This window comes from Nicotiana sylvestris, chromosome 3 (assembly GCF_000393655.2).
Source record: "Nicotiana sylvestris chromosome 3, ASM39365v2, whole genome shotgun sequence".
NCBI lineage: Eukaryota > Viridiplantae > Streptophyta > Magnoliopsida > Solanales > Solanaceae > Nicotiana > Nicotiana sylvestris.
The window spans coordinates 22,655,365-22,670,080 of record NC_091059.1 but is presented as its reverse complement, the minus strand read 5'-3'; the positions used below and the strand labels follow the sequence as shown (position 1 = coordinate 22,670,080).

At 38.6% G+C, this 14,716-nt stretch overlaps 1 protein-coding gene across 1 annotated transcript; it reads right to left on the bottom strand.

The window, feature by feature from the left end:
* Positions 1 to 201: 201 nt before the first annotated feature.
* Positions 202 to 663, bottom strand: LOC138887141 (uncharacterized). Its single transcript, XM_070168856.1, has one exon. It carries the CDS (start codon positions 661 to 663, stop codon positions 202 to 204), a length of 462 nt encoding a protein of 153 aa, XP_070024957.1.
* Between the last annotated feature and the right edge of the window lie 14,053 nt (positions 664 to 14,716).

The following is a 14,716-nucleotide window of genomic DNA, read 5'->3' as shown; positions in this document are numbered from 1 at the left end:
CTGGACGTACTGGATGCAATTTGTTTCCATGGTCATCCAAAAATATCCCGCTCTGAGTATCTTTATGGCTAGAAAAAAATCGTTCATATGTGGTCTGCAGGTTCCGGCATGTATCTCCTCAAGCAATTTTGAAGCCTCTTTTGCATCAACACACCTTAATAGTCCTAGATCAGGTGTTCTCCTATACAAAATTCCTCCGCTTTAGAAGAAATGATTGGATAGCCTATGCAGTGTGCGTTTCTGAGTATGATTTGCATATTCTGGGTATTCTCCTTTTGCCAAATATTCCTTGATGTCGTAGAACCATGGGTTTCCGTTAGTCTCTTCTTCAACATGAGCATAGTAAGCTGGCTGACTATGGATCCTTATTGGAATGGGATTGATGAAATTCTTATCTGGATGATATATCATGGATGACAAAGTAGCCAGTGTGTCTGCAAATTCATTTTGAATTTTGGGCACATGTTTGAATTCTATCATTGTGAACCTCTTTATCAGTTCTTGCACATGAAACAAATATGGTAGTATCTTGGTGTTTTTCGTAGCCCATTCTCCTTGAACCTGATGTACCAGAAGATCCGAATCACCAATTACCAGCAACTCTTGTATATTTATATCGATGGCCAAATTGAGTCCCATGATGCAAGCCTCATATTCTGTCATATTGTTGTGCATGGAAACCTAAGCTTTGCGGATACCAGATAATGTTGACATGTCTCTGATACAAAAATTCGCTCCAGTACCCACTCCTTTGAAATTGGAAGCTCCGTCGAAGAACATTTTCCAACCGTCATAGTCTTCAGCAATGTCCTCTCCTTCGAATGACACTTCTTCGTCAGGAAAATATGTTTTCAGTGGTTCGTATTCTCCTCCCACAGGATTTTCAGCAAGTTGGTCTGCCAATGCTTGTCCTTTGACATCCTTCTAAGTCATATAGATGATATCAAACTCACTTAACAATATTTGCCATTTAGCTAACTTCCTGGTAGGCATGGGCTTCTGAAAGATGTACTTCAAAGGGTCCATTCTGGATATGAGGTATGTGGTATAGGCACAGAAATAATGCCTCAATTTCTGAGTTGTCCATGTCAAAGCACAGCAAGCGCGTTCTAGCAGAGAATACCGTGCTTCATAAGGTATGAACTTCTTACTCAAGTAATATATGGCTTGCTCATTTCTTCCTGTCTCATCATGTTTTCCCAAAACACAACTGAAAGCTCCATCTAATATAGACAAATAGAGTAGTAAAGGTCTTTCAGGTTCCGGTGGGACTAGGACTAGTGGCGTGGACAGGTATTCCTTAATTTTGTCAAAAGCCCTTTGACCATCTTCAGTCCAACTAGTTTCAGCATCCTTCCTTAACATTTTGAAGATGGGTTCACATATTAGTGTGGACTGTGCTATGAAGTGGCTGATGTAGTTGAGGCATCCTAGGAAGCTCATCACGTCCTTTTTGCTCTTTGGTGGTGGTAACTATTGGATAGCCTTATCTTTGGACAGGTCCAACTTGATTCCTCGGCGGCTGACAATGAATCCCAACAATTTTCCTACGGGAACCTCGGATGCACATTTTGTGGGGTTCAATTTTAAATTGTACCTCATTAGCCTGTCAAAGAACTTCCTCAAGTCTGCTATGTGATCTGTGGCCCTTTTGGATTTGATGATGACGTCTTCAACATACACCTCCATTTCCTTGTGTATCATATCATGGAAAATGGTCGTCATGTCTCTCATGTAGGTAGCCCCAGCATTCTTTAGACCGAATGGCATCATTTTGTGGCAGTACACTCCCCACAGTGTAATGAAGGCTATTTTCTCTGCATCTTCTTCATCCATCCAAATATGATGATAACCCATGAAGCAATCTGCAAAGGATTGGAGTTTGTGCTTGGCGCAATTGTCGATCAGAATGTATATATTTGGTAGTGGGAAATTGTCCTTGGGACTTGCTCTGTTTAAATCCCGATAGTCGAGACACACCCTGACTTTCCTATTTTTCTTTGGAACCGGTACGATATTGGTTAACCAGGTTGGGTACTCAACTACCCTAAGGACTTTGGCTTTGATCTGCTTAGTGACTTCTTCCTTGATTTTTAGGCTCATGTCAGGTTTGAACTTTCTGAGTTTTTGTTTCACCGGCGAACACATTGGATTGGTAGGCAACTTATGAGCCACTATGGATATGCTCAGGCCGGTCATGTCATCATATGACCATGCAAAAATATCCTCATATTCTTTCAGGAAATAGATGTATTCTTCCTTTTCTGACGGTGATAGGTGAATGTTTATGCGAGTCTCTTTGACGGTTTCAGAATCTCCCAAATTGATTGCTTTGGTTTGTCCAAGCCCCATTTCATTTCAATTACAACCCCCATTTCATTTCAATTTTAGCCTAAAAATTTACCCAATTCTGAATTAAAATTGGACTGGCCCAATTCCGCTTTAACCCAACCCTTTTACCCATTTATCCGACTCGCCCGATTTCTTTTAATCCAGGCCGTTGATCCTTTTGATCACCGACCACGATCGCCCATTTCCTTTTTTAATTCACCTAACCCTACCCGAATCCCCCCACTTCGTTCTGTCAGCCGCCCTAGAATGCTCTCCCTCTCTCAAACGCTCTCGAATGTTCCTGAAACCCTAACCTCTATCACCCCATCTTCAACCTCCGACTCACCGGAATCCATGGTCTCTCAGGTCATGGACGACCTATACTCACCTCCCCTCGCTCTTACACGCCTGATACCTGAGAAATCGAGGCCAGACCTCGAAGGTTTGCACTCATACCTTCACCGATTTGAAGATTCCAGCCATCTCCGACCTTGCTCCAGTGGCTCTTGGCCTTCTGAGCCTGTTTCTGACCTCATCCGACTTAGATCGGACCTTCTTCCAAGGCTTCCTCATTTATAGGGTTTCTCCGAAACCCTAAGCTATTCGAGGTTCTTTCTCTGTTTGTTTGCTTAGATCTATGCTGTATCCATGCTTTACTTGACATTTAAAAGGTTTTCCCTAGACTTTCCTTTTAAAATCGTTTACCTTCGATTTAGGGTTTCTGAAAGGTTTTTCAAAAAAATCTGTTTGATTCTTCCTTTTCTTTCTTTATGTGTGTTTGTTTATACTATGCTCGTGTGTTTTCTTTTCTACCACGCATGTGTTGTTCTTCTATTTTCTTTCTACTATACGTGACTTTTCTATACCTATGTACTCTACTGTGCCTCTAGATCAGGCTCGCATGTTAATGTTTGTTATGTTTTCCTACATGTTGTCTGCTATACTTTCCAATATTCTTATACTATATGTGTTTCTTGCTGAGTTCTTCAACTTTGTTTGTTTTACTGGACTTTTGTTGGAATTCTAAGCATGTATTACTACTGTTTCTTAAGTTTACATCACCCTTCTTCTCTCCCGAACTTGCTTAAGTTCTGACTTTTCTTAAACATGTTCTTTATGCTCCTCAAATTAACTTTTTACTTTGTTGCTTCAAACCTGCTATCATGTATGTTGGTTTCTCATGAATCTCCGAAAGAGACCTCTGAGCCTGTTATCTGTCTTCTCATCTCTGCTTCTGATTAAAGTTGGAAACCCTAGGCTTTGGGTTTTGGCAAGATTTATTTTTGTACTAGGGTTCTACTTTGGAACCCTAGACACTCAGACTCATTCTGAGTTTATAAACTGAACTGGAACCTTTTGACTCTGAACTCTTCCTATGATAGTCTTTTCTAATCAACATGACAACTCCTTTTGCTTGATATTGTGTGCTTTATATATGAGAAATTCTTCTTTCAAAAAGGGTTTTTCCAACTATTGATTGATTCTGAAATCCTCTAATGGGGTTTGATTGATTGTTACTGATTTCTCTTTGATTGAACCTCCTTTACCTTTTCCTGACTTGGTTCATTCGAATTGAGCATGTAATTTTGATTTCCCTGGCTGTTTGATTGATTCCCTTTCCTTATTTGCACAAACCGTGTACTATTAGACTTTTGCCTTAAATAGTCCCTGTGTATTTACCCTTCTTATACTGCTTTGAAAAGATTTTGATCAGACTCTTTCCTTACTTATTTTTTACCCGTTTGAAATCAGAATCCCTTAACTGAAGGGAGACTTTATGTGATTGATTGCAAACTATTTTCTTGCCTTTCTTACTTGCTTCTCTGCACTATAAAAGGGACTACCCTTCCGCATCTTTGGACAAGGACAATTCAATACTTTTACAACACACTTCGAATTGCATACTCTTACACACTTACAATACTGCTTCGAGTTCAATACTCTTTCAATTCTCTACTCTCTTCTGAGATTTTTTTTGGAACTGCTGTCTGTAATTTGGCTTTACAAGGATACTTTTGCTTACTTATTTTCTTTGAAACTGGTATGTCTTTTATTTAATTTTCTGCCTCACCCTTATGTGTTCACTCTACAGCTTTAGGCTTTTGTTTACTTTACTGCTCATGTTCAGTAATTTGTGTTAAATATTTTTCTTCCTTGCTTCTGTTATGAACCCCTACCCCTATTCCCTTCTATATGCCTGATTTAAGGTCTTGGCCTAACAGTATCCTAATTACTTCCTAGGCCATAACCTGATCCACAATGGATCCTAGCTCTCAATGCTTGACTAGCAGGCTGGTCAGGGGTGTGCCAACATCCCAATTGTTGGGCATGACCACTAGCTTGCCCTGTCTCTCTCTGATTCCCTTCCCCCTTGTGAACTTACACATATTCCTAGAATCTTAAGTTCTACCCCTCTCCTTTGAGCCCTGCTTGGGGACCTTGAGTTCCCTCTGAACTTGGACATCTGAGAGCTGGCATTTCCACACTGCACTATAATCTAATTCTGCAATATATTTGGGGTGTAAGCATTGCCTGGAGTTCTTGAAGCTCCTTGGAACTTTGACACATCTCAAATAAGAGAAAGGCTTTGGAATCTGATCTTTGGAAGTTGGTTTATTTCATATTTCAGACCTGGGGTCTGAATTAGGCCCTCTTTGGTTGGAATCTTTAATTTCTGATATATTTTTTTCTTATTCATTCTGGTCTGTAATAATCTTGTAATAAACATTTGGGGTCGGCTAATGGAAAAGGGTAGGGGACTATGCATGCAAGGGGTAGATACCATATTCATAGGGATTACTATTTTTCTAAAGTTTTACATTTTATAAATCACTGAAACTCTGCATTCTCATATAGATACCATGTTCATAGGGAATTACTATACTTCTGAAATTCTGCATCTTCATATAGACACCATGCCTATAGGACTTTCTGCATCTGTCATTAGGCAAAACCTATTATAGGATTTAAATACCTAATCAATTGCATGTAGACAACCTGCCTATAGGATTCCTGCATAAGCAATAACAGTGCTCAAATCAGTAACACCTAGAAAGCATGTCTATAGGAGTTGTTAACTAAACCTGAATTGCCAACTCGCTTATCAGCCTAAAATCAGTAGCAATAATGTTTAACGCATGCAGATCTTATGTCCCTGTAATTGACAATTCTTTTTCTGCAATCAGTTTACTTCTTTATTTCTGAAACTAATAGATATCATGTCTATAGGTTCTGTTTAACACCTAGGCAAGCCTTAGGGTAAAATTTTATAATTGCATCAGTTTTGATAATTACAACCAGCAGGCAGGCCTAATTCGAACTTCTTATCTGAAAAATATGTGATAAATTAGCCACCCTTCCTACGTTAAGTTTAATACAGACCAAACCAGTATTTGTAAGTCATGCTAAATAATCTGCTACTTTCAATGAGGAGGCCGACTTGAGCCTTAACTGCTATTTGTTTCCCTTTAAACTGCTATCTGTTATTGCTTGTCACCTAGATTTTTATCCTTTTGAAAACTCCGCAAAATCCCCAACTCCCTCCCATTTAGGATTAGTAGTCCCATATGCCTCCGGGACTGATAGGATTGGGACGGGTAATAGCATGCAATAAGTAACGATACCATTCTACGCTTTAACACCTTAACGGGGTGGGAAGGGTAGATATGGATATAATGATCGATGTGCTAATATCATGTGCGACCCCTCTTCTGAGGAGTGATTGCTGGGTATTGCATTGAAGTGATCCATATTAATTATAAACTTAGGACTCCCCTCCCTTTATTTGCTTCCATATCTTCTTGTAAAACTATTCTAATCGTTTTTTTTTCATAAATTTCTGTCCTCTCTACTTACCTTCGAAAGTTTTCAACCTTATTGCAATGTTATACGCGAATCCTTATTTGAGCCTTGATTGTTTACTTGTAAAGTCACAATTGTAACATGGTCGGGAACCACACTAGTGGATCTTGAGGGGTTCCTAACACCTTCCCCTCGAGATGATTTCTAGTCCTTACTCGAACTCTGGTTTTCCAACTCAAACTCTTCTAAAAATAAGTGTCCTAATGCACTATAATCATTAGGTGGCGACTATTCCAAATTCTGAAACCCAATTCTCGAAAGGGAATAGAGTTGTCCTTCCCAATGTCGTATACCCGATTTCTGACCCTACGGTTAGAGGAAAAGGGGGCGTCGACATGGGTCCCAGCCGAACTCAAATTATGTGAATTAGTCTTATAAACAGATAAAGCAAATTAGACAAATGGATATTATATTTAAAACAAGGAGTAAAGGGGGATCCTAGGTTTTTTTTAGCCTATATGATCACTTCTATACAATGCTTGGTAATCGTCCCCAAGTTGGGGTGCTACACATAGCATTAGCGCACAGGTCATCATATCATTTACTACCCGATTACCCTCCCCTTAGTAGTTATATAAGCGATTCTAATTAAACATACCCTAGTCGTGTATTACCCGTCCCTTCCTTATAGCCCTGGAGGTGTTTAGGACCTCGAATTAAGGCAATTCTAGACTCTTCTAAAGTGCTTAAAACGAGAAAATCTAAGCGACAAGCAAAAACAAATAGGACATTCACATAAAGGGGGCAATTAAAGGCTCATTTTTACCTCATAACACAAGAAGACAATAGCACATCTCAAATAGCAAGATTTCAGATTTTTCAAAAGATCCTAGAGCAGGATATCTAGGTGAGCATGACAAATAGAATATATGCAGCATTGTGTTAAAGCAAGGCAATAGAGACCTAATCAGTTTGCGTAATGATTTTTGGGCTTGCTGAATCTAGACAATTCACAAATAACAAAAGCACAGTTTTACAGTTTGCAGGATTTCAGTCACCCTACAAACTTGCCTAGGTGTGTATCAGTGATTTCCTGTGAACATGGTATCTAGTCATTAATCAAAAGTACAATAAACGGGTAAACAATTTTTTAAGCAGGCATTTTAGTTCATTAGATCCTATAGGCATGTTGTCTAGGTGCAGAGATTGATTTTAAACCTATAGACATGATATCTAGATGCGAGAACTGATTTAAACCTTGTAGGCATGTTGTCTAGGTGTAGAAACTAGTTTTAAACTTATAGACAATGGTAGCTAAATGCAGAAATTGGTTTTAAAATCCTATAGACATGGCATCTAAATGCATCAATTAGTTTTAAAACCTTATTGACATGCACAAAATTGATTTACACCTTATTAGCATGTAGAGACTGATTTTTCAAACTTACAGGCACGGTGTCTAAAATACAAGATTGATTTTAAATCCCTATAGGCATGGTATCTAGAATGCAGGAATGATTCATAGGCATGGCATCTGAATGTACATAAGCAAACATCGTAGCAAACTTACAGGCATATTGTCTTGAATACAGGATCGATTTTTTAAACCCTATAGGCATGGTGTCTAAATAAACAAACATTGAAACAACCTATAGGCATGATATCTAAATAAACAAACATTGCAACAACCTATAGGCATGGTATCTACCCTTTCCCAACAAGATATGCATAAGAATCCCTCCTAGTTTTACTAATATCCCCAATATTTGTTTACAAAGAAATTATTATTACAAACTAACATTAATAATGAATTACAGAAGTGAAACTGCTACGACTATAGGGAGCCTGAACAGGCCCAAATAGTAAACTTGAAAAGTCAGGCCTTCAAACCAAGTATGAACATGCCAATACCCTCATAGTGCACCTAATGGTATCCTGGTGTGTCAAAGTTCCCATGTGTCTCAGGGACACCAGGCAATGCTTGCTCCAGAAAACTTTCAAAGAAACCCTTTTGTGAGCAAGTTTGGAAAGCCAACCCTAGTGTGTCAAAGTTCAGAGGAGTCTCATGGACTCCTAGGAAATTCTCACACTGGAGGGGCAGGACCCTAGGTATTCTAAGAATAGGAGTTGAAAATAGGAGATAGTTTTTAGGAAAATAGTTTTGGATTCTCAAAAAGTAAGGAGCAAACATGGTCATTCAATTCTAGTGACTCAAACAAAGGTCCCAGAAATCAAACAAAATACAGGAACATGATCACTTAGAGTTTCAACTCAGTTTATTACTGTTACTACGTGAGCAAACACTAAACAAAGACATGGCATGCTAGGATCAATCATACAGTCACATACACAAGGGTAGAAGGGATTGGGAGCCATATTGGTTAGCATTCTGTGAGAGGTGAACATAAGATAGAAAGAACATGTTAGTGGAGAAATAAACAGACATAAGTCTAGTTTAGATATGAGCAAGTATGCAAACTTGCTGAAAGTAGAAGCACATAGGTCTAGCTAAAGAAGGAGTAAACATGTTGAAAGCGAGACACACATAGGTTTAATCAAACAGAAGTAAACATGTTGTTGCAGTAAATATAGAAGTAGACATGATATTACAGTAAACACATAGGTTTGATTAAGCAGAAGAAAAGCATGCTAATTATAACGAAACACATATGTCAAAATGAATAGCAGGAAGCATATAGTCTAATTGAATGGAAGTAAACATGCTGATTAGGAAAAATAAACATGAAGCACATAGGTCTAGTTAAAGATAGGCAGGATGATACAAAGAACATACTGATTTAATAACATGAAAGTAAACATGTTGCGAAAAGGAAGTACACAGGTTAAATCATACAGAGGTTTGAATTATTATAAAGTGGAGGCATATTAGTTAAGAATTTAGAATAGAAGAGTGAAGCAAACAAGGTCCAAAGGTCTAGCCTTGGCTTCCAGCCGGCTAGACAATGTAACAGCAAAGAGTAGAAGATTGTGATAGAGGAAGAGAGCAAGAATTTTGTATATTTTTCTATGTCTGTGTGTGTGTTGTACTATGTTCGTGTGTGTTAAAGAAAAGAATGAAACTTATATAGAATTGAGCAGAGTAAATGAATAAGGGAAGGAAAATTAACGTCACATAAATAAAGTATGTAAATCAATTAACCAGTCAGTCAAGGCAAAACCTAATCAATTAACAAAATAGAATCCGGAAATATTACTTCAATTAGGGAGAATCTCATACGAAATCAGTCAGCATGCGTGATTGAAGTTAAATTAGGTAAGCAATAAATCTAAAGACCATAGATTTGACTAATTAATCCAAATAAGGCAAGTAGTATCAATTAAAAGTTATAATTAAGGAAAATAGGTAAAATCATGGGGAAGTACTAATTTTAATAGGAAAATATGATTCGAAAACTAAGTAAAAATCAGTCAATCTATTTTGATTGAAAGAGATAAACAATAACAGGACAAATTAAAGCGGACAGTGAGATAAATGAACAAACAAAAAATTACAACATAAGAGTAAAGATAACCAGCTTCAAACACTTAGAAACTTTTAGAAAAGGTTTTTCCAGAAACAAAAAGAAGTGGAACCCTAGTTCTGGAAAAATTCAGGATCGATTAACAGTAAGGAAAGCAGAAAGCCTTTAGAGAAAATGCTATAGAAAATCGAAACCACTTCAAATCTTCAGCAAATAATAAAAATCAAAAACCCTATTTTGGAGAAACATAAAAAATAGTCGATGATAAAGAGAACAAAATTTTTTTAAAGAAAGATAGCAGATAAACTCGAAAGTTTCAGATTTACAAGGAACTGAACAGATTCAAAGTGTAAGAGATGTGGATTTTGAGAAAGTGACAGAGATAAAAGGAAATCTGGTTTTGACCAAAGATTCGAGTCATAAACACAAGATAATAGTACTCACAAACGGATATGACCATAGGTAGACCCTTAAATGCTTTTTGAACAAAATCTGGGTTGGATCTCTTCGAGATCCCTTCATGAAATAACAAAATCGAACAACCAGAAGAGGAAAGAGACCAGTAGAGGCCTCAAATCAACAGGGAATCTCATGGAATATGTAGGAATCGAAGGGATTGGGGTAGATTTAGGTGATGGAGCTAGGGTTAGTGTTAGTCTCAGAGAGAAGAGAGGATATGAGGGATTCGAGGGCAGCGGGGTGTAACAAATGGCTAGGGTTAGGGGGTCATTTAGACTAAAAAGGAAAGAGGGAATGGGGGTCGTTGATCTCAGAGATCAACGGCCAGGATTAAAAGGGGTCTGGGTTGGGTAGGATTTAATTGGGTTAGGTTTGATTTGAATTGGGCTTGGGTTAATTAAATTGGATTGGGGGGGTCCGGTTTTGGGTATAAATTAGGGGCTATTTGTTAAATACCCATTTTACTAAATAAAATAATTTTAAAAATAGCTAATTAAATGATAAGAAATATTTTACGAATGAGGGTGATTTAAAATAATTATTTAATATTATAAAAGTATAAAAAGTCATTTGTTGTATAGATAATGTAGTTATGCATATGTAGGGGCTATTTTTGCAAAATATGCAATTATAGTATTAAAAATACAAATGTAATTGTAAAAAAGCAATTAAGAATATTTGAACACTCATATTAGCATAAAGGATAAATTTAGATGACTAAATTATTGTAAAGTAATATGAGGGGTAATTATTGAATATTTATATAAATAAAAATACAGAAATAAATTGATTTAGGGCCTTTAAAAATTATAAAAAATTGTAAAAACACTTGTGCATATTTTTAAATGCATGTACAATATTTTGAAAGTATTTATACCTATGTAAAAATATATGAGGAAAAAATTGGGTATCAACAGCTTCCCCTCTTTACCTAGGAAGGATGAAAGAGTTTTCGGGTAACGAAATGATGACCGATTTTGGCCGAATGGGTGTTTTGAAAGATAGAGGTCAAACTCTGGTCTCTGAGTTGCCTATCTATCCCTGGTTGTATAGGAATCAGGCCATGTGTAGTTTTGGACTCAACGGTGAATGAAGTCGATAGACTTGTTATGGAATGGTAGCCAATTTCATCAAAGGTTCTTTTGTGAAGGGTGATGTCGGATAGAGTGATGATTATGAGTCTGGAGTGTAACGAAGGGATTCTAGGGCATATATCTAAATGTTGCAGAGTAAGGTGGGTAATTGATGGGAATCGATTATAATGACAAAACAAAAATTATATGAGCGGAAACTGGAGCGAAGGTTGCTCCTATTTGAAGAATGGTTACCTCCTGGATTACCTGCAAAACTCAAAATACGATGCATGCAAGTATATAGATTACTGCAAGAATTTAAATGTGATGCGACTTCCCTTTGGACCATGAAAGATTGTCTTTGGACAGTGCAGATGACGTCCTTAGACTATGATGTCCTGGGCCATGAATTGTGATATAGGATATTCGCAGGCCATGAAATGATGTTCTTGGGCCATGATAATGGTGCCTCTGAACCATAACGCCTTTGAATAATAATGTGCAAGTATTGAAAGATCCTCAAGCCATGACATGGTGTCTCCAGGCTATGAGGATGATGCCTTCGGACTATGATGCCTTTGGACAGGTTGGCTATATGTCAGCCCATGAAGTGCAGAGATATGATACTGAAAGTGATAGCAGGACAAAGCTTAGTCATGTGCGGAGTTTGGGGCAGAGTTTAGCCCGAGGGAAAAACATAGTGCCAAGTTCAGAACAAAGCAACATTTATACAAGGAGGGACAATGCTTAGTCCCATGAGAAGGCAGTGCTTATCCTTATGCAAATACGAAGGCAAAGCTTAGCCTCATGCAAGATTTGAGACAAGGCTTAGTCTCATGCAAAGGGGAGGCAATGCTTAGCCTTATGCAAATGTGGAGGCAGGGCTTAGCCTCAAGCAAGATTTGAGACATGGCTTAGTCTCATGCAAAAAGAAGGCGGTGCTTAGCCTTATGCATATATGGAGGCAGGGCTTAGCCTCATGCAAGATTTGAGACAAGGCTTAGTCTCATGCAGAGAGAAGGCAGTGCTTAGCCTTATGCAAAATATGGAGGCAGGGCTTAGCCTCATGCAATATTGGAGACATGGCTTAGTCTCATGCAAAGAGAAGTCAGTGATTAGCCTTATGCAGATATGGAGGCAAGGCTTAGTCTCATGCAAGGTTTGAAATAGAGCTTAGTCTCATGCAAAGAGAAGGCAATGCTTAGCCTTATGAAAATATTGAGGCAGGGCTTAGCCTCATGCAAGATTTGAGACAGGTCTTAGTCTCAAGCAAGGAGAAGGCAATGCTTAGCCTTATGCAAATATGGAGGCAGGGCTTAGTATTGTGCAAGATTTGAGACAGGGCTTATTCTCATGCAAGGAGAAGTCAATGCTTAGCCTTATGCAAATATAGAGGCAAGTCTTAGCCTCATGCATGATTTGAGACAGACCTTAGTCTCATGTAAAGAGAAGGCAATGCTTAGCCTTATGCAAATATGGAGGCAGGGCTTAGCCTCATACAAGTTTTGAGACAGGGCTTAGTCTCATGCAAAGAGAAGACGATGCTTAGCCTAATGCAAATATGGAGGCAGGGTTTAGCCTCATGCAAGATTTGAGACAGGGCTCAGTCTCATGCAAGGAGAAGACAATGCTACGGCTTATGAAAATATGGAGGCAGGGCTTAGCCTCATGCAAGATTTGAGACAAGGCTTAGTCTCATGCAAGGAGAAGGCGATGCTTAGCCTCATGCAAGATTTGAGATAGGCTTAGTCTCATGCAAGGAGAAGGTAATGCTTAGCCTTATGGAATTATGGAGGCAGGGCTTAGCCTTATGCAAGATTTGAGATAGGGATTAGTCTCATGCAAGGAGAAGGCAATGCTTAGCCTTATGCAAATATGGAGGCAGGGCTTAGCCTCATGCAAGATTTGAGACAGGGCTTAGTCTCATGCAAGGAGAAGGCAATGGTTAGCCTTATGCAAATATGGAGGCAGGGCTTGGCCTAATGTAATATTTGAGACAGGACTTAGTCTCATGCAAAGATAAGGCAATGTTTAGCCTTATGCAATGCAAGATTTGAGACAAGGCTTAGTCTCATGCAGCGAGAAGGCAATTCTTAGGCATATTCAAATATGGAGGCAGGGCTTAGCCTCATGTAAGATTTGAGATAGGGCTTAGTCTCATGCAAGAAGAAGGTAATGCTTAGCCTTATGCAGTGAACAAGTAGCAAATAGGAGTAGAATGTGTCTTAGCTGGAGATATATTTGGTGTTTGGTGGCCCGATCGATAGTGATTTCGCTGCGTGTATATATTTGCAAATGCTACTGCTACGTCAGTTGTGCCTGCGCTCAACGAAAAATTGTAAGTTTTATAAGGGGAGGTTGGTTTATTCCTTTGTCTGCTGGTTGTACTTTGCTCCGTTCTGGAGGCCTTGTTTGAGTTGCACTGGGTAACACTTTCCTATTACAAAATAGAGTTTTTGAAAATATGCATTTATTGATAAAAATGGAGTTTTTTTAGAAAACATAGTGAACTATCAGGTAATTTTAGATTAACTAGTGACTGTGACACATTTCATAGACATAGCCTCTTTCTTGATTTAGAATTTTGAGGGTCCTCTTAAAAATTCTACCCTAGTTTGGTAAATGATCATTCGGCTATTTTGTGCATGACAAAACTTGTTGAACCTTCTTCTCAAAATTCTGCCCAAGTTTCTTAACCAATTTCTGACTGTCTGTCATATGATGCCGTCGGTTGGACTTGCTTTGAAATTTTGGGTCTTCCTCAAAAATTCTGCCCCAATTTCTGGTTCTGAGGGAAAATGAAAATTTTATTACGGTATGACCGAACCCATAGGCATGCCTACGTATCCCCTCTTAAACGGGAATCAGGTCAAGCGTAATTCAGTTACATTATATGAAGGAATGTAAACAATCTAAGCATAGTATCTCTTGACTGCGTCTGAATTGATTGGTTTCGGCCAAACTTCTTCGTCCATTTTTGCAAGTATGAGTACTCCTCCTGTTAGCACCCGATGAACCATGTAAGGACCTTTCCAGTTGGGAGAGAATTTCCCTTTGGCCTCATCTTCATGCGGGAAGATCTTCTTCAGCACCAGCTGTCCTGGTGCAAACTGTCTTGGTTTGACCTTTTCATTGAAAGCTCTGGACATTCAATTCTGATAAAACTGACTGTGACATACTGCGTTCATTCTCTTTCCGTCTATAAGGGCCAGTTGCTCATAACGGCTCCTTATCCATTCTGCATCATTGAGTTCGGCTTCCTGTACGATCCATAAAAAAGGAATTTCTACCTCAGCTGGAATGACAACTTCGGTACCATAAACCAGCAAATAGGGAATTACCCTAGTTGATGTGCGGACCGTAGTGAGGTACCCCAATAGGACAAAGGGTAGCTTCTCGTGCTAGTGTTTGTGGTTTTCTACCATCTTCCTTAGTATCTTCTTGATGTTCTTGTTAGCATCTTCCACAGCTCCATTCATTTGAGGCATGTATGCTGTGGAGTTTCTGTGTTTGATTTTGAAGGTTTCACACATGGCTTTCATCAGGTCACTATTGAGATTGGTGGAATTA

Coding starts and splice junctions, on each gene's coding strand:
- LOC138887141 (XM_070168856.1), bottom strand. CDS start 663: ATGACAGAATATGAGGCTTGCATCATGGGACTCAATTTGGCCATCGAT.